We start from the raw sequence: 20371 nt of genomic DNA, 5'->3' as shown, positions 1-20371 counted from the left end.
TTGGTTGTTTTCAGAAGTCCAAGCACTTAGACTGCTCTTCCCATCTCTGAAGTCAGGGGCATCGTTACATCACTGCCCCAGAAGTGAGAACACATGAAAACGAGGAAGCAGCTGTGCAGGCGCCTCCATCTACACGCCAGTCTCCACAAAGGAGGTCCATGAAGAAAAGCAAAGGCCGTGGCTCTGAAACTGACTCCAAGCTTATGCAAAGTCACTCCAGAGTTATCAGTGGGGTACATCAGCAGCGGGGTCCTGTCACGACAGGGGATCTGGAGTGTAGGGAAACAAACCTCAAACCACCTGGGGCAATTATCCAGGGATACAGGCAGGAAAAAAAGCCTAGATGAATATGAAGTGAGCAAACAAGCGGCAACTAGTCGTCTCTTTCCATTGGCAAAGTCTGCTCAAGTGAAAAAAAAGAACGAAAAGAGGGGTTTGTCTATCCGTGCAGCACATCTGGATGTCACACTCCTGCCGACTGCTGCTGATGGCTGCTGCTGCCCTGCCTGGGCTGCTGGATGCCCAGGACCCCAGACTACGCTGGGCACACACAGGCTGCCCCTGCCTCGGCGGCTGGTGGCAAAACGCATCTTCCCCCACTTCCATCTGCAGTTCCACACCTGGACAAGCCCTGCCCCAGTTTTTGTGCTCCAGCACAGAATCACAGAATCATCTCGGTTGGAAAAGACCTTGAGGATCACCTAGGCCGACCATTAACCTCACACTGACAGTTCTCAACTACACAAATAATGGTGCAAATAATCCCACAGCCCGTCTTGTGTTTCCTTCCCGGGTTTGTTCAGTAATGGGATTGCTTTGGAAACAATGGGACTATTCTCCAAATACTAGGACCAGCCAAAATTGGCAGGATTTGGTCAACACTGAACAACCACCTGCAGCAATAAGTAACCCTCGGTGTAAAGAGTACACACAAAGGCCATGGCAGACAAAAACTGACCTGGAGAAAACCTCCAGTCTCAAGACACCTTCATTTTCTGCATCTCACTGATTTTGCACTGTCTGCTTACCAGGAACTTCCCGATTGGCAACAACAGCAATTACAGCTTAAAATATTAACCCTGGCTCTTCCCAAAGCACCAACAGAAAAAGTGGTTTTCCACTATCATTCAGGATTTCGGGAGTTTGTCATTTCAGCCAAGAAAATAATTCTGAGCTTAAAGCCCCAGTAAGCTCGAATCAAATCTTGCACCAACTATGCCCGAAGCGGCTTTCAGTCCTACATGATAATCCTGGCACTAGTGCTGCATTTTGTGCAGCCACGGGGAAGGCAGCTAACCAGCCGTTATGCGCAGGAGAGCCCTGTTTGCTGCTCCCCCAGGAAGAAGAGCAGACCCGGGAGGTGGGACAGAGACCCCGGCATGCAGAGCGAACACAGGACAAGGCAGTGGGAAAGCCCTCACCACTTCCAGGGAGCACAGAGGAAGCCTGGCACAGAAATACGTGATACCCAGAGAGTTCCTGCCACCACAGAGGTGCCAAATCACTTAATGCTTTGGCATTGGATCTTTCATGTGGGAATAGCCCCGGTGTCTTTCCAAGCACCGTCTGCAACTAGCCAAATCTCTCTCTTCCAGGGTAAATGCGGGCTGAGCCGGCTGCAGTTCCCCAGAGCTCCCCTCACATACTTGAAATTGAAACCTTTATTTTAACAGCGTGATATATTCTGACAGACCCGAGCGATGCGGATCTATACACAGGGAGAAAAAGGGGAAAAAAGTCCAGCGTCGCACCTTGCCACGTGAAGCGTGCAGCCCTCCTCTCACAGAAACACCTTGCTCCAGGGCGTCGTTTGAAGGAAAGTCACAAAAATAACACAGTACTCCAACAGAAACCTGAACAACAACCTTTTCTCATCTTGGTTTTGCTCTCCAGTTGTCTCCGAGATCGCTACCACCATTTACAACGTGGAAAGCTGATTGTGAAAGTCTGTGAATAATACAATATATCCAACCTAAGGCAAAACTTCTATCACCTCCCTCTGCCTATGTATCTGCAGGTGACAGATACATGAGAGGTGTGTACATACATGCTCTGTATGGACACACAGCTGCACACACACACTGTAACTGCACCTCCGTGTTTCCTCCTCTCTGGATTCTACCGATTTCTCGATAAAACCAGAATGATTCATCTTGCTCATGACCTTTCTATTTTATTTTATATTAGCATTTATAACAAACATCCATCAAAATTGACAAGTCCTGCTTTTCCACAAAACTGCTTTTTCTTTGGAAAATGCATTCCTGGAAAAGAATCCTGGCCAGCCCCGGTTACTGGCACTGTCAGGACAATCTGACAAGACATCTACCCCTAAACTGGTTTTTAGCTAAACCTATATGAAGAGGTTATTCCTTGAAAAGCATCCAGCACTCGACAGCTCCTGATGAGAACAGCTGGAGCTACAGCAGGGCTGTAAGGAGTGGTGGAAGTCTGGGCTTTTCATTAACATAGCTCTGGGAAAATCCCCGCTCCACCGACGCTGGTGGCAAACCGGCAGGGCTTCACCCCAGAGCTGGAGGAGAGCTCTCTAGAAAATAGGGGCCCCGGGGACTGCATTAGGAGAAAAGTGACAAACACGCTTGACGTGCGCACAAGACAGCCGGTAACCCGCTCGCTCGGAGAGGGCAGCCGCGCTGGTGGGGGATTTTCCTGCGTTGAGCTGTGAACACGTAAAACCTCCCCGGGTGAGCATCACCGAGGGCTGGGGCGGAACCAGCCCATCCCTCCAGACCCCAAAGGGGCTGTTTGTCGGCACCGGTACCCCAGAGCGCAGGGGTGCAGGCAGCCCTGGGGGGGTTCAGCACTCGCAGCTCGGGGTGTCATGGGGAAGCGGGAAGCACGTGGACAGCAAAGAGCATGGGATGCTCCACTGGCCCGTGGAGCTGAAGGAATTTGTCCCAGGAGGACCTCTGCCCACAGGCTCCATCACCCGCCTGGGCAGAGGTTGGTTCTTCCCTCCCCAGAAACACCATCCTGCCTCACGCATCACCCTCAAACGGCAGAACAGCTCTATTTGGGTGCTGAAATGGCTTTTCATTTCATTTTCATGAGTTTAGACATGCAGAGATTCCTCAGAAGCCCAGACTACACCATTTTAACGTTGCCATAGCTGAGATCTGAACTGACCCACATTTATTCTTTTGCCCCTAGAATTTCATGAGGAATGTCAAAATACTCTCTCTTTCCCTCAAAGAGAAATCCTGTGCCAGCTGAGCTACACTTATTAATGTCCGGGATGACTGGCTCAGCACCAAAAACCCCATGGATGGAGGGTGGCTCTTGGGAACACCCCAGGGTTTTAGCCTCACACCCTGGGGGAGTCAAACTCCTCCTTCAGACACCCACCACCATCTGCGGGTGACGCTGTCACTGCTGGTGTCAAACCACCAGCGTGGCCGGAGGCTGTTGCCACTTCAGCACATTCAGAATGCCCCACTTAAGGTGCACAAAAAGTAAACACAAAGAGTGAAACAAACAAACAAAAAAGCCCTGGTGTTGTGGGAAATTATATCCAAGGACTCAGGAAAAAAAGCTTTCAATTAAATTGAAAAAAAAATTAAAACCTTCACCAAGCCATAGACTGCGTTGGCTATAGCGCAGATGAAGCCATCACTGCAACGTAACCAGCAAAGCCCAGATCAAGCTCTAAAAGGATGATTTCAGTGTCCATGTGGTGAGGGAAAGCCACGTCTTTCGAGGAGCTAACGAACCGACGGGACAAACAGCTCATCCCACTCTGCAGCACCGGGAAAGGATCCCTGAACGCAAAGGACAACCTGCATCAGCAGGAGAAATTCAAATCAGGACTTGCTGACCCTGCGGAACCTCACTCCCTTCAAAGGCTTCATCTCATTATAGTCACTGGAGTGAGCCCCAGGAGTAAAGACAACTCCAGTGAGTAAGCACTGCTGATGTGGGCCTAGAAATTATTAAACTCCAGCACTTCCCTGGGACTCTGGAGGGGGTGTCTTCCTCTTTAACCTCTGCATGGACTTGGGTGACTTCACCTGCCTCCCCCGCCCCCTATGCAGACTCTGGTTTCTGATTTTTAATGCACTTTTCCACCACCTCTTTCTGTCCATTGCTGCCTGGGCAGCGGGGTCTGTGCCTGCACTCCCCCATGCTCCGGGCAGGCATCGCCCCTGCGGTGCAGAACAGGAGGCACGGCCAGGCCCCCACTCCGCTCCCTCAGCACTCCCACTGCGCACCCCTTACAGTTCGGCACTTTGGCATCGTAAGGTTCAAGTTTCTACTGGTTTCTCTGTAACCTCCTGCTTTTCTCCCCTCATAGTCTTTCTGGTTTCAGACACTCACAGTTCAGACCCCCAAAGGCTGCAGCCCTTTGCACATCGCTTCCATGACACAAAAGACCCCAAGGAAGAGCTGGAGAGGTCAATATCGATCCCCACCACGTACTGTCAAGCTCAGGTCCTTATCTGGGGTGAGAGCAGTCACGGGGACTTCTGTCAACATGCGACCTCGCCAGTGGATAATTTCTCCACTGAACTTCACCACCCACCAGCTGCAATGTGTGTTTTCCTCCTGATGATGCCCTGGAGTGTGGACGGGTAGCACAAACACATCTGTGGGCTCCTTCAACTCCTGCACTCCCACGCCAGTGACTGTCCAGCACCCCGCGGTCCCTGGCAGTGCCATGACCCCTCATTTGGTGAGTCCTCCCTGAGGGGGATCTCAAACCCCACAGGCCAAAAGTGCCTAAACCTATTCAGGAAACTCCAAGGAGTAAGTCTGGAGTGGGCGGAGATCCCAACCCCTGGTCAGGAGAGGGGAGAGCTTTTACACCAGAGCAGTATCTCACCAGAGGCATCCCGGGATGAGCAGTACACTGAGACCACCCACAAAGCCAGGACCCAAGTCTCCCCAGGAAGAGGGGACCATGAGTGGCCCAAGCCCAGCCCTCAAAGATAGTAGAATAAAGATCCTCCACTGCCAGGGAAGCTACAATTTGATCTACTTTGCATTAAGGGTGACTTGGAAAGCCGTGGCCAGAACGGGGGGTTTACACGCTGACAACTAACCCCATGGCTGGCAGGGCTCTCCTTATAATGGGCAGGAGAGGGCACAGGCAGGACAGTGGGACAAAGAGGGCAGAACAGGCAGATGTTTGTCTCCACTGCAAGACAACAGGGCAGCAGGATGCCCTCGAGCGTGATTAACGTGCCCCATGTCCCACGCAGCAGGTCATGGGGCACAGAGCTGCAGACGTTGCACCTGACCACACTCGGTGACGCTGGGTACCAGCTGCAGTGCCAGCATCCAAAGAAGTGGAGCTAAACCAAAGGGAAGAAGTACTTTACAAGCCTTCCCAGCAACCTCCTAGAGATGTTCTGGAAGCCACATTGTCCCTCAGCCACAAGAGGCGATGACAGAAGACTCCGGCAGCACCTACTTGGCCCTGGGCTCCCTTCTGAGGCTGCTGACCATCTGCCATGCAGCCTCCAAGGCATTTATACCCACAGCCCTGCAAGTCCCTGCCCAGCTGTGAGTGTAGCTCCTTATTTCTGTCCTGCTGGGAAAGCACAGTTTGTGGGCCTGGTATGGAGGAAAGACAAAAAATGCAGAAATACTGCCTGTATTATTAGTCCTTGCTCATGTTTGGTCATGCTTGCTTTGTTTTTCCTGGTCTCTCGCTCTCCCCCAGACGTGTCACTGACACGGTGAGCTCACATCCGCGTTTGTCCGTGCAAAGCCCTTCCCCAGCCATTCTCAAGGGCGGGCGTCTCCACGCTGGCACCGGCAGAAATGTGCCCGGCAGCTTTGGGTGGCCGCGGAGGTCAGGGCTGCCTGGACATGCCTAACCCAGGGCATCCCTGTGTGAAAACGCGGGGGTTGTCGTGTTGGATTGTTTTACAGTGCACTGGATTGCACCCACCCCCCAGTTTCTTCTCATTCCCATTAGCGTCCCTGCCCCTCTTGGAGGCTCATCCTCCCAGACAGAAGGCTGTGACCCCAACGCCTTTAAATATACTGAGTCTATGTTTAAAGGCAAGGCACTTTTCAATGAGTTCAGTTGAGAAAACAAGGCACAAGCACCTACATCATCACACCAGATGCTGACAGCAACGCAGGGCTATGGTTGGTGAGAATGGAAACAAAACAGCTCGTACAACTGCAGGCCTCCTGCTACGCTGGTTTCAATTCCCCAAATGCCTCCATCGCTGAGAAGACTCTATACCCGTGAATTTGAAATACGGTCTGTGCAGCTGTTCGGTGCAGGTATTTAAAGCCGCCAAACCTCTTCTGCAGCAAGAAGGGGTGGGTGGGTAGCAGATGCTCGCATCCTGCACGCTGCTTTGTGGAGGGTGTCCTGCTCGATTTGCTTCCGATGGCATTTCCTGGCAGGGGCCAGGGCCGGGCTGACAGTTTGCGGTGAGATGCTCATTGCTGCACGTCGCCTTTTGCTCTAAGCAGCTGCATCTGCACAAGGGATGTAAACAGGCCACTGGGTCCAGCACAGCCTGCATCCCTGCTTGGAAACACTCATACCCTCTGTGCCACCACGGCTGCACCCGAGCTGAGCAGCAGGGTGCTGCCCACTCTGCCTGAGCAGACACTGCCCGGGAGGACACCAGTTTGCACACACCAAAATGATCCCAGGGCAGTGCTAACCGTAGTGGGACGGGCTGGCTGAAGTCTGTGCCCATGCACCAACGGTCTCTAGTTGAGCAGCACAGATGTAGCATCAAGGACACAACAGGCGTCCTGGACTTACGGAGCCACTCCTGTATGCAAACAGATTTCAGCCTGTCTTGGCTGCTGCTCCTGTTCACGGATTGCCCCTATCACCTGCCAGTACCAGGGATTTCTGCGTGTTCCTGCATTGGAAGTGAGGGCACGAGCACACTTCCACATCAGTCAGGCTGTGGGTCTTGGGCTGGCTAAGTTGCTAAAAGCATGTAAACGTCTAGGGGTGCAGAATCAGGCAGTTGGTAGAAGACTCACAATGAGACATGAGCCAGGTCTGAATTAATTCTAAGATCTCACATGCCCATTTATGTCCTTCTGCCATAGAGACAACATACATTCCCTTACAGGAAGAGTAAGGGCAGAAGATGGTTTGCATTTTGCGTAAAGCGAGGAAGAGCCATGAGAACGGGGGATTCGCATAATTCTCCCAACCTCTGGGAAGTAGTTTTGTTCAGAAAAACACCGGGAACCAGGCATGTCTCTCTGTGAGGGTACGGGAACCAAGCCCCCAGGCCCAGGCCCTGACAGCGGCTGCCGGCTGGAGTGGAGCACCGACAGCAGCTGCCCATGCCAAAGGGATAATTCGTGTACAGACGGGACGTGCTCAGGCCGAGCAGCTCGAGCCCTCTGTGGCCTGGCACGCAGACGGCTCTGCACAAGGTGCAGCCTCCACCAAGATCATCCTTGTGGCAGCCAGCGCCACCCCCACCGTGCTCCCCTCGCTCCAGGGAGGCAAACAGGCTCAGAAAGGAGCCACAGGAGTCACGGGGCTCTTGGGGAAGCCGGAGTCCTGGGCTTGGTCTTGCTTTGACAGAGAGATGCTGCTCTCCAGCGGAGACAGCACCAGGTCATGAGGATACCCCAGAGGACAGTCACGTTCCCTGCCTTTGGCACGTCTGCCTGCTTTGGGATCCCTCTGCTGGGATGGCACAAACACGGAAGGAGCATCACCGTTGGGCTTAAGCTATTCTGCCAGCTCGAGCTCTGCAGCGCGCAGGATAGGAGTGAGGTCTAGGGGAGAGGAATGAAGGAAGAAGGAGGCTGGGCTCTGCCTCACTGTGCTTTGGCCCTTCCTCCCCTCCTCAGATCCTCCTCCAGAGCACCCGCAGCCCCCAGCAACCTCCCTCATCCCCAAAACGTGCCCCACACCGGTTGCACCTTCCTGGGGACACAGCTCCCTTTTGCCTACCCAAGGGTCACTCAATGACGCTTCAGAAAGCTTCAGCTTCCAGGTGGGGGATGCTTACCACTCCCCAAAAGGCAGGCCCGACCAGGTGTCCATCACAGGACCATCACCAGCTGCCCGACAAGCTGTAAGCGGCACGGTGAAACTGGACCCCGCACCACTGCCAGCTGCATGCAGCTCACTCTGACTTGGGGTCTCGCTGCCCGCCCTTGGCTTCCCTTCAACGCACCCCGTTCACTAGCAGGTGCTCAAAAAGATCATTCTGCAGAGCCCTGCCACCCCCCTGCACCCCAACAGCTTTTTCCTGAGCTGCAGGGCCAGGTGAAGGTGCGGCCACGCAACGCAGAGGAGGCGATCTGCAGCCGGCTGAATCTCTGCCTTGTCAGGGAACCTCCCGCTTCGTGTGTCAGTCTCCAGGAGCATGTCCTTTAACCACGAGTGAAAACAGCCGAACCCCCACCAAGGCACATCTGCTCCGAGTCCGTATTACAACTGGGAAAAAAATGACACCTTCAGCTATATAAACCAATAAAAGACTGTCTGATTTGGTTTGCCCCTGTTGTTACCCAGCAAGCTCCCCACTGGGTTAAAGACTGGTGACATCTGCTAAAAAAATGTCAAGAGTGAGGAGAACAAAACTGGGTGATGAATCACACCGAGCGCCCGATGCAGCTGGAAGCTGGAGGGGTGAGTCCACCCCATTTCTCTCCCTGGACAAGGGGGGCCGAGCACGGCACAGCCCGTGTCTCCGGGAGACGTATGCAGGGAGGAGCAGCAGCCAACACGCACCTCCCAGCTGCAGCGGAGAAACGCCACGACACAGCAAAAGACACGAGGCGAGGGGCTCGCTGCAGAGGTGGTCCCTCTCCGGCTCTCTGAAGTCAGGAAATGGTAAAGTTAACTCTGCCCCCTTGTGCATCTGCATCATGATACAGGACGTAATTGGATGACACGCTTCTCTTTTTCACATCATAGGGTGGGAGGTATGACCCACCTCCCTGTCCCCTGCAGCCTTGGGACGCCTCCATGGGCACCTCACGCCCGCCCGTGCAGAGGGACCCTGTGCTGAGCAGGATGGGGGGGAGGGGAGTGGTTATGGACGATGGTGGGGATCCCCTCAAGTAGACAAAGACACTGAAGTAGCTGTTTATGCCTCTCCAAATCCGCAGCCCTGGGCCTATTATAAAAGCAGTTTAGATGGTCTGCTGAGGACAGCATTACTGTCCAGCTTACGAGCTCGAAAATCATGACTCATCCTGCCAAAACGACGGGGGTTGTTTTAGAAATCACGTGCTCTCTTCTAAATGCAAACTGGCAAAAGCTGGGGAATTTCTCAGCTCTGCTTCTGATCTTTCCAAGGAAACATTTAATTCTTTTCTCTGCAATTAAACCAGAGTCCTCTGTAACTGCAGGCAGCCAAGAATCAGTGCTTCGGGACAGGGCTGTGACAGAGCCGCGTGGCTTCAACACAGGCGACCTCTCTTCTGACCTAGCTGATAAAAATACAAAATTTCTACCCTACCTGCTTTAATGCTTATATTTATCTATGCACTTGTGGCCTTGATTTGGAAAAAAAGTATCATCAGATGTACGATGGCAGTTAACTAACAACAGCATATTCAGCGTGGGGAGCTTTATACTCTCACCGTCAGACCAGTTCCCACATGCCTGAAATTGGCCCCACCAAACCTCTTGAAGACTTTCCCCCAAGTTTCAGCAACAGCAAGCACTGCTCCATGACCTGACCGTGCATTTCCACCAGCGCATCCACTCAGGCGCCGGGTTGTTCACCCGATTTTGGCCGCGTTTCCCCAGGGGTTTGGTTAATGCCACTACAGCTTCTGCCCACTCCATCCTCCTGGGGCCAGACCACAGGGGGGACCAGGGGGCAGCAGGGGGCACAGGGACATGGACCCACCACACAGGAGCCAGGGTGCTCCAGAGCAAGGGCCAGGACCCCGACCCGGCAGGCAGGACAGCATCGCCCCACCAAGAGCAAAGGGGACCCCCAGGCCGCCGGTGCTGCCGCGGGGTGGGCAGACATGCCTCCACAGCCACAGCATCCCTGGTAAGGCTCCAGTGTCCCCTCCACGACCACAAACACGTCCACGGTCTTGGCCTCAACTCCCCTCTGTAAATTCTCCCTAAGCGAAAGGGATGCTCTAGATTAAAGGCACTTTTATAAGACACCAACACAGAATTTCTTGTCTTTTTCCTTCCACTCTACCCCCAGCATCCTTCTCTCCAAAGCAGTGTTTTCATTAGGAAAATGCCCAGGACGCAGAACAAAACAGAACCATAAACGCTGCAGTGGATCTGAGGAGCGTTGGTAATTTCCAGCTCCAGCCAGACTGTGCTCATTTCCACCCCTCAGCCCAACAAACCCTGCCCGGTGCTGGGGGGCCACCACGGCAGACAGCTCTGCCACAGAGTCAACACAATGGTGATTCTGCCCCTTTCCACTGGTGGGAGGGAAATGTTCCCTGGTCGGGACGAGGGTCTGGTTAAAATCTGTGACACACCCCCAGTGCTTTCTGAAACACCCAGACAAGTCCCTGCTCCTCAAATTGGTTCCACCTCTGGCCACTGGGTCACGCTGAAGGTCCCCAGATTCACTGTGACCTTGGCAAGGTCCTGCTGAAACAGGGCCAAACCCCACCATGGCAATGCTGATGGGGGACATCCACAGCTCCACGCCACATGCACACAACGTCTGCCCCATCCCCGTCCCACCCCTCCCAGTCGTGCATCGGCCCACCCCCCCTCCAAAAAACATCTCCCGCTACCTTCGTCCCGCTTGCGCTTGTTGCTCTCGGTGCCGGGGGAGGCGATGCCCAGGATCCCACTGATGGAGTAGGACGAGCCGGCAGAGTCGGTGCTGACGGAGGACACCTGGGTCACAGACCCCGTTGAGGCTGTAAGGCAAGGCCAGGTGGTCAGCGGGCACGACAACACGAGCATCAGCCCCCCAAAAGCCAGCAGGCCAGGGAAGACCCCCAGGCTTGCCCAGGGCCACATGGCTGAAAGGACCTGAGGCTCCCCAAAATCTGAATTAAATCCACTTTGCTTTAATAGAGCCCCCAGGAAAGGGTGCTGGCTGCGTCCAGACGAGGCAGGGGTCATTCATCGCAGCCCACCCAGGTCTGGGGATGTCAGCAGATGCCATGTCCGTGTGATGCTGCCGAGTCCAAGGCAGAGGAGGCAGCACTGCTGTCACCTCCATCCGCTCAGAGGCTGAGCCCATGCGGGCATGTCTCTGCGTCCCAAAAAGCACCGTGCGGGCCCTGAGCACCCGGGGGGGTTCTGCAGGACCATACCACAGACCCTCAGCCGCAGCCCAGAGGGAGGAAACCTGCATTGGGAATCCCTGCTGCCTCTATCAGCCCCAAGCCCTCAGACATGAGATTTCTCTTCTCGTTTTCCTCAAGGAGAGAAGGCCCTTAAGCCACAGTAGCAAAGTGAGGGATGTTTTTCCTCCTCTGGGATTGTTTCGGCATTTCCCAGAGAGAAAGGCTTGGGACACGGGGCTGTGGCATGATTGCTCGGACCAGCCCCAAGAGTCGATGCAACTCTGCACCCACGCTCTGCGCCCTGTCCTTGCCAAGGGTGAGGGCAGAAAGCACTTCCCCATTCCACAGGCACCGGTATAAAGCCAGAGAGGAACAGGGACCCCCAGCCCACCTCCCTCCTGCCTGCAGAGCAAGGGCTTACCCATGCCCCGGCAGCCTTCACGGAACAAGAACAAAAAGAAAGCAGCCCCTGAGCCCTGACCGAGCCCCCCCAGAACAGCCCCCCCAGAATGAGACCATCAGCCTCGTGAAGGGCTGAGGACACCCCCGCAGCCGGGCCGACCCCGCCAGGGACCCCCTGCACCGGCACGGCCTGCCTTGGGGCGCAGCGTCGCCGGGCTGCGGCTGGATTAAAGTTTAGAAAAGTTTTGCTACCTCTTCACTCAAGACTGCAAGTGCACAAAGAATTATGGAAGGGATGGTTGATAGATGAAAAAAACACATTCAAAACTACTTACTGACTAATGATGCAGAAAATGTTATGAATAAGTATCCCTTTCTTGATTTATTACTTTAATTATCTGACATTCTATAGACCCCCATTAGTGGGGGTTTTTTGGTTTAGATTTCAATTTTCTGTCTCATGGTGAAAGCTATTTATCATAATAATCAGTAAAATTCAAAACCTTTTAGCAGTATTTATAAAATTCATTTACTATGTTCAGCCCTTGGAGAATGACAAAGAAGGCGCATTAGCACGTGTGCTGAAGTGTTTTATGCAGAATTATCTGTCCATAAGAATGATTAAAAGTTCTTTAGAATATTTGTAATCCATTATGCTATTTTTTTTTTTATATTAAGGGGGGGAAAAAAAAGTTTTTCTTACCTATGCTGTGACTGGAGGCTGGGACCTGCTGATTGGGTGGCTGCTGCACCTTCGTCCGTATGATCCTGTGTGTGGTTGAAAAGAAACGGCTGCTTAGCATCAAGCCTGCAATGGCAGGGGGCATCAGACACTGTTTTTTCTGTCCAGGTCACCTACATCAATACAAAAATGCCTTTCTGCCCGTTACCCTGTCATCCACTGAAACACCAAAGTTTGGCGGGCGGACCCAGGACCATGTTTTTGCCTCCAGCTCATTACGGACGTTTGTCTGACCGACTCCTGCACCTTCCCCGGGATGCTGCAGAGTTCGGTGCCATTGAGGGCCTCATCCTCACCCCCCAGGAACAAAACACCCGTTGCTATTTGGGCACCCATCGGGCCCAGCACCCCCTCCTCAGGGACCCGGGCACTTCCCAGCCCAGACATCCCCGCAGGCTGCGCTTTGCACCCCTGGGTGCGGGGACACGTTTGCCAGGTTGTCCCCAGGCCACCCTGGGTACGCTACTCACACAGCTAAACAACTCGGATACCTCGGAAAAGGACCTGCTTAGCCAAATTAACATTAAAACAAAAATGTGATGGATTAAATGTTAATCTTAAAAGTTGAGTAAGTACATTGTCATCCCTGGGGACAGACTCTGCTCTGATTTATAACGATGTCAATCAGGAAAACTTCAGAGATGCAGAAAAACTAGAAGGCCTGTGTTGTGTTGCAGGATGCAGGGCAGTGGCTAAGAAGTGCTGGGGAGGTCCTCTAGCAAGCGCTCACCTGCCAAGGCAGCGTGAAGAAATAAAAGACGGGGTCTGAAATGCCTCCCGAAGTAGCACGGCCCTGCCACCGACTGCAGCAGAATCGGAACGGGCTGGAAGGAGGCAGGCTTCCCGCTCCCCGCACACCGACCTGCCCGACGCAGCGGTAACGTGCCATAAGCACTTCTCCTCCCTTTAACTAACAACTCTTCTCCCGTTTCTGCCTGCCGTGAATTTGGGAGAGGAGGGGAGGTGTGAGTCAGAGCTGGCATGGGGATGCATCCATGGGAACAAGCAGCTTGAAAGTCACCCCGTGAGCGAGTACGGGAACCACCACCCGGCCCCAGCCCAGAAGAGGACACGGTGCCGTCCCCTCCCGTCCCTCTGTGGAGCTGACGGGGACCGGGTCTGTTAGTACGTCAGCTTTCGGCTGCCAGTCCCAGAGCGAAGCTGTTGGGTGTCAGACATCTCCAGTGGCAGCAATCCCCTGCCAGGGGCCGGAGGAGCCAGCCCAGCGCTGGGGTCAAAGGGACCTTTGGTGGGGCACCGTGCAGCCAAAGACCTGGGACCCTGCATGAGCGGGAGTGGAAACCACCCCCGGCACAACACCTCCTTGCGCCGCAGCGAGGGAAGGGGGCCCGGGGCCTTCTGACACATCAACGTCTTCATCTCTGGGGGACGGGGCACTGCAGTGCTTTGAAGCAGCTGGGCAGCTCTCAGCTTATTTGAGCAAAACGAATCGCAATGATTAATTAAGGCTTAATCACATGAAGTTGCTCCTGCTGTGGAGGAGTGGCCTATTATTAATATTAATTAAAGTTATTAATTAATAATAATAGTTATTATTCACTTATACAGGGGGGTAGCAGCTCAAATTTGTCTGCTGCAAGGCCCCCTCTGCAGCGGGGAGCGCAGCGCGGCCCGAGAGCAGTGAGGGCTCCCCCGAAGGGAACAGCTCGGCCCTGGGGACCCCCCTCTCCCCATCAGGGTCAGGGGGAGCAGCATGGCAGCTCCATCCTCCCCACCGTGGGAACTTCAACTGCTCGGCCTCACCCTCCCTGCAGCAGGATGGGAACCCGACCGCGCGATTTTCTGAGGGGTTCAGGTCTGCAGCGACAGGGCTACCCCCTGTCTGCACCTCAGCGGTGAACAGGAGTCGGGGCCTGAACCCTCGGCGTGTAACGTCCCCGCCAGCAAAGCCTTGACACGTACACTTAATTGTAAATAGAAGGATAAATCCCACAGACCACAACGTGGAGCTGGGAGGATTTAGCGCTAAAGCCAAGTATTTTTGATGTGAATTCCAGGTTTCTCGTCATGATAGGTTGGTCTGGGTTTTCAGGATGTACTCCTAGGCTGGCAAAAACAATCCTCTCGGTAAACAGACTGACTCAAAAAGATCGCATGCGTTTTCAAAAAGGGATTTCACACCTTTAAGAAAAGGAAAAGACCTTAGCCACAGTGGCAAGCAGATGAGAAAGAATGAGATTTCCGGCCAAAAAAGCTTGGTGGCGGATCACGAAATGGGTGTCTGATGCAATGGCCGTGCGTGCATGGACGCTGTCAGTGTGGGAACACACAGGGATGCAGTGGGAGGTAGAACACGGACAGTGGCTCAAAACATGACTGGAAGCTACTTAATCTCTCTTTTTCACAGAGCTCAGAGTGCCTTTTTCATAGTTTTTTTGGAGGATGCGTGAAGCCCTGCTACACAAACACGGGGCTGCTGGCAGCAGGGATGCTTCTCACGTGGCAGGGCTCGAGCTGACTTTCATGGAAGCAGAGTTTGCCCTTGGTAACTTGAGGTCAGTCAGCGTGACATCTTCCTTCAGTTTTCCTGGCGTCTATATTATTTCTCAGGTCCTTTTAAAAACTGAAAATGCCTTGTCCGTGGGGTTACTGAACACCACTCTGGAGCCTCGGCGAGTCGGGAGCTCCCAGGCAGCAGCACGGGCTGCACGTGAACTGACCCATTATTGCCCTTAAAACACAGGAACGCATGACTCAATGTTCCGTTCGGCAAGGCAGAGACACCCCTCCCCGCCAACGCTGGGGAAGCCACTCCGGCTACTCAAGCGGCAACTCCATGAATGCAAATCAGGTTGGGATAGCCAATAAAAGAATATTGCATCAATTTATTTCCCGTCCATGGACACAGATGGGACTTTATAGCTAGCTGCATTCAAAGAATTTGCATGCAATCGCACAAGTGAAAACCATCTCGCCAGCACGGTGAGGTCGAAGCCCAGCGCGGGGCACACCCCAAGCGAAAATGAAAGGGCTCCCTGCTTGCCAGGGCTGCGGGTGTGCGTGAGGCTGCCCCAGCGCTCTGCCTTCCAAGTATTAATCCCTTATTATTGGCCTGGCAGGGCTGGAGACACAACAGAGTATTTCGCTGGGTTTTTTCAACACCGGCTTTAGCCATTCTTCGACTCAGAAGGAAGCCGGCGAGCACAGGAGGCGTCACTGAGGTGGCAGTAGGTGAGTGTAAGCTCCAGACCCCTCTGCAAGACCAGCCCTGCCCAGCAAGGCCAGGGCAAAACTCCCGAATGCGGGACTTAGGCTCCAAATGAGATTCTCCTGCATTTTTACAAAAGGCCATTTAAGTGCATCCATGTAACAAGCGGATGGCTGAGGCACTCGAAGGCTACCGACCCAACTCCCCTGGTGACAGCCACGCAGACTCAGCCCTGGGCCAACTTCAGCAAGACCGAGCAGGCGACAGGGGGACAGAAGTGGTACCCTAGGCCTGTGCCTTGAGTCCCCTTCTCTAGGCACCGAGACCCCCACTTTTCCCAGATGACTGCCACCCCGCACAACGTCCTGCTGGACGCCCACCCCGTCGAGCAGAGCTGCGGCCTCGTTCGGAGCAAACGGGCGGGATCGTTGCCAGTGAAGACTGAACCTCCCGGGCTGGGGAAAGGACAGGAGGGAAGCAGAGGGCAGCAGCAGAACCTGCCCGCTCTGAGGACACGTTCATCGTCTGTGATGCTCCAGCCACCGAGGCGAGCCCACAGCTGTTCCCCAGCCCCGAACGCGTCAGGGAAGCACAATCAAGCTGCATTTCTTGCAAACAGCACAAAACGCCCAGTCCAACTGGCCAAGGGGGATTCAGTGGCAGCGCGTCGGAGGAGCGTCCCTCCTCAGGACCAGGCAGACCTTTACCTGTTAATTGAACTGACGCTGGGCACGGTGTCGTTGTCACACACTCTCTCAGCAAGGAGTCTATCCCTGATCTCCCAGGCAAACATGGTGGGATTTTGGCGTTTGTACTCTGCAATTTTTTCAACGACTTTGGGTGTGGCGACCTTTGGTTTTGATCCTCCAATCACTCCAGGCTTAATACTCCCGGTTTCGTAATACCTGGGACAACATCCAAAACAAAGCTTTAGTTATCACAAATAGACAGAGAACATGCTTTGAGATTTATAGAGAACATAATTTCAAGGTAACCAAACCCCAGCAAACCCTGAGATACATCTTCACTTTCACATACACATTTTCTTCTATGTAGTGCTTTATCACCTAATAGATTAACTTATAGTAATTGGAATCGGGCCTCGGGATACAATATATATTTTTCTGTAATAGCAAGACAAAAGGAACAATGCGAGATTAAAGGGCATGCTGGGATCCAAAATTAACTGAAAATGTGTGTTATTAATCAGCGGTACTGGCAATAATAGAAACAAATCACACCAAAGAACACTTTTTGCGGTGGACTCTTTCATAGCAAATTACTGTTTCTACAGAAATTCTGTGTCATTAATATCTACGGCTTGTTATCATTTCATAGTGAAATGAAGGCTAGGTATTGTGTTTTATTTGCACCTCCCGAATAAATACGCCAGCATACCTTTTTCCCGTTTTATGGTTTTAATATGCATATTATGGTTTTAATAGTTAATATTTTTCAAAATTGAATTTTTCTAACATCAGGTTTTTAGCAGTTTCAATCATGAATTTCAAGGAAAAGGGAGCTGCCCATGCTCTGGAGGGGCCCAGCTGATGTGGGGTTGGTTTCTGTGACCAGTCCTGAGACCCTCCCTCAGGTACAGCACCTTTCCCCACACCAGCAGCTCTGCTGAGGCCGCGCCAGGAAAAGTGGAGGACTGGATCCCTAAACCGACCGAAATCTGACAGATTCCCTCATGTGTAAATCACGCAAGAGCAACTGCTTTCGGTAGCACTGCAACGTACATCGCAGACGAGATCCCCGGCCCCACAAGTCTCCCCTTTTAATAAATGAAGCCTTGAGCACGCTGCTAAGAGCAGAAGTCGTCTCTTACCCACCGAGGGTGGGAATGGAGACCAAGAATGAGATGGTGCTCCTCGGTGTCGTGCTCTCAGGGAGCACAATGCACGAGGCACGCTCCCGGCCACACATTTCCTTGGTATCTTGTGAATTTTCTCGTGGCCGGATGGGAAAGAAACCCCGTGCCTACCTGCAACAACCGCCCCAACCACCCTGAGCCGGCACATCCTTTCTGTGCAGAGCAAGACCTCGACTTGAGGAGCCTTTCAACCCGGCGCCCACCGAGCTGCTTAAACACATCCACGCAGTGCTCCATGCCCGCGTTAACAGCAGGGAGCTCAGAGAAGACTCCCAACTAAGAGCATAAGATTGCTTATAAATATATTTTCTGTGCAACTACTTGACATACCCATTATATGAAAAAAAAAAAAAAATTAATTCCCCAATCTTTCCAGCGTGAGCGGAACACAAACAGGCTGCGCAGCGAAGTCTGTCTCACTGTAACACGCAACCATGTTCATCAAATTTCTGCCAGGCTACAGGTTTTCAATCTTTCCGGGAGAGCTCTGTGCGCAGGGCCTAAAATTCCTTTAAAGAGACTGACACCATGTTGTTTGTACCTGTTTTCAGATATTCTGGGTGCAGATGTGGACTCTGTCTCCATCAGCCATTTAAGCAATATTAGTAATGGAAAGCGTCAAGTGTCAGAGAGGGATTAACCCTCCCTGTGTCCCTAAGCACAGCCTAGTAGCAAGCTTTAGGGCAGAGGGGGTAAAATTCAGCTCTTCCTATGCTTCCTGAGGACATGACAAAACGATGGCAAATGTGGACCATCAACCTGCTAAAACCTTGCCGCCCGGCCTCAAAACCTTCGCTGCTGGCCCCTGTCCTGTGAGGAGGGTGCAGAAGGAAGCCACACAATACCATGAACGCTACCAGACAAAAAGTTGCAATTCCCTTCATTCCAGCCAAAATGGCAGATTTTACAAACGTTCCTTTGTGCTTTCCTCCAACAGCGCCGCGCTGCACCACGACACGGTGCCTGCCGACCACCCCGCAAGCCCAGGAAGCCGTGGCCGCGCCAACGAGACGGTGTTTCCCATGGTAGGTAAACCACAACGGCAAAGGCTCTTGCCGCCGTGACGCTCACTGGGGGACGAAGCCCCTCCAGACAGCAAGACCCCCGCTCCCAAATCCCCTAAGCGCTGCCTGCCCTTAGCACCTCCAGGCCTGCACCGGCGCGTGTCGACGGGAAGAGGCGCCTCGCCCCCGACGGTGCGGGATTGGGCCCAGACCCTCGTTCTCGGGTAGTGAGGCCGCTGACGCCCCCCTCCCCTTCACCCTGGCACAGAACATGGGCACAGGGAAGGGGCCTGCGGGCTGCACGGCACCAGCATCCCTGGCTCCCGTCTCCATTTTAAAGGCCGGGAGGGCTGCAAGCGGCTTCATTTTACACAGATCGTGTCCGGGCCTCTTGCTCGCAGCAAGTTGCCGCTGCAAGTGAAGAGTGGGCACCCCTGCGGTACCCTCCTCCGAGGCGGAAGAGGTTCGCATCTGCCACTTCCCTGCCTCTGGATGACTTTTCAGGCTGTATCGAGGACTGAAAAATTCTGATCGTAAAATTCCAAACGTAAGGGTTTATCATAAGGACTCCCGTTTTTCACCCACACGCACGTGAAAAAACACACACGCACGGAGAGCTGCAATTACAGTGACATTTTACCCACTGTAATTACTAGTCATGAAAATAATGAGCTATGAAATTCCAATTTATTGTTGACAACTTTAATGACAAAGCTCTAGAGCCTCATTCTTAGCTCTACAGTGCAAATATATCTAATGGTAAATCTATTCCAAAGTATCAGAAGTAAAATCATCGGACGTTTGCCGGGTAGGTGAATAAATTGGCCATTTCCCGGCTGCACGTTGGTCCTGGTGGGAATTGGTGGCGGTTCTGCCGTGGCGGAGAGTGTCACTGGCCAAACCGCACCAGCCAGGCCAGGAGCAGGGGCTGCGCCAGCAGCAGATGCAAAGCAATAACCGAGAGGAACAGCCCGGGAGGGGCCGGTGGGTCTCGGATAAAACCCACAGGAAGTTCTCCTCTCTAAGAGAGTGAAGGCACCAGCATTCTCAAACCGACAGCGGGAGGAGTGTGCGCAGCTCGCAGGGGAATGTATCCCCCCACCATGCAGGCGTGGGAGAAAAAGCAAGAGATGCTGAGCTCGTGCAGGGCTGCAGAGATGCTCCTCGCCGCGTAAAGCAGTATAGGGACGAGGGGGCTGCGGGGAAAGGAGCTGCAAAACCGGGGGCCTGTGGCCATGCCAAGTCAGCCCGACTCTGAACACTGAAATGGCCACTGAGAGAGTGTAAATGCTGCTAAGTCAAGCAGATCCCCTGCGTATACTGCCAAAAAAAAAATGCCTTAACAGTCTTCACAGCTATGCCACATCCAGAAAAGCAACTTGGTTAAAAATTGGAGAAGAAAAAGGCGGTGAAAACAAAAATAGCAAAATTCTATACCATAAAGTTAACTGTGAAAGTTTAGTCAATAGTCCAGGCATTAACTTTTCCAGATTATCAAGAAAAACATATTCTAACAAAAAAAATGTTTTCCTCAATACAAGTTGCCCAAATACCTCAGAATACTTGGGGTCCAAAAGCATTTTAACACTATACTTCACAGAGATTATGTTCAGATTTGTTCACAAGATACAAAGACACAAGGATGGTATTTTTGGCCTGAATCTATGTCAAATTTAAAAATGAAACCAGGAAATAGTAGGAATTTGGAGTTTAATTTCCTGTGTCATAGTGGTTCAAGCAGCTCCAGCCTGAGCAGAGGGCTACTCCCAAAGCAGCCAAAATTAAGATGGTTAATAGTTACTTATGGTATCCTGTGCTCTAATTAAAAACGTGTGCCAGCACAAGAGTAGAAAAAGATGTTGAATTAAACAGTGGGACGGAACAGCCTGTGTGAAGGAACGCACGGCAACGCTGATGTAATACGGAATATTATTGCTAAAGAGAGTCATCTTCAGAAAGCAAAACGAGTAACT

General features: G+C 52.8%; 1 protein-coding gene across 2 annotated transcripts in view; it reads right to left on the bottom strand.

Annotated features, from left to right (window-relative positions):
* The window catches only part of PAX5 (paired box 5), a 136840-nt gene that overhangs the window by 108342 nt on the left and 8127 nt on the right, over positions 1–20371 (bottom strand). For both annotated transcript variants that reach the window (XM_074856358.1, XM_074856356.1), the window contains exons 3-5: positions 16226–16423; positions 12311–12375; positions 10702–10830 (exon numbers count right to left, since the gene is read on the bottom strand). In XM_074856358.1, the coding sequence (XP_074712459.1) occupies positions 10702–10830; positions 12311–12375; positions 16226–16423 (392 nt within the window). The remainder of the gene's footprint in view (positions 1–10701; positions 10831–12310; positions 12376–16225; positions 16424–20371) is intronic.

This window comes from Strix uralensis, chromosome Z (assembly GCF_047716275.1).
Source record: "Strix uralensis isolate ZFMK-TIS-50842 chromosome Z, bStrUra1, whole genome shotgun sequence".
Taxonomy (NCBI): Eukaryota; Metazoa; Chordata; class Aves; order Strigiformes; family Strigidae; genus Strix; species Strix uralensis.
The sequence above is the reverse complement of the archived record's forward strand: the minus strand, read 5'-3'. Positions and strand labels throughout refer to the sequence as shown.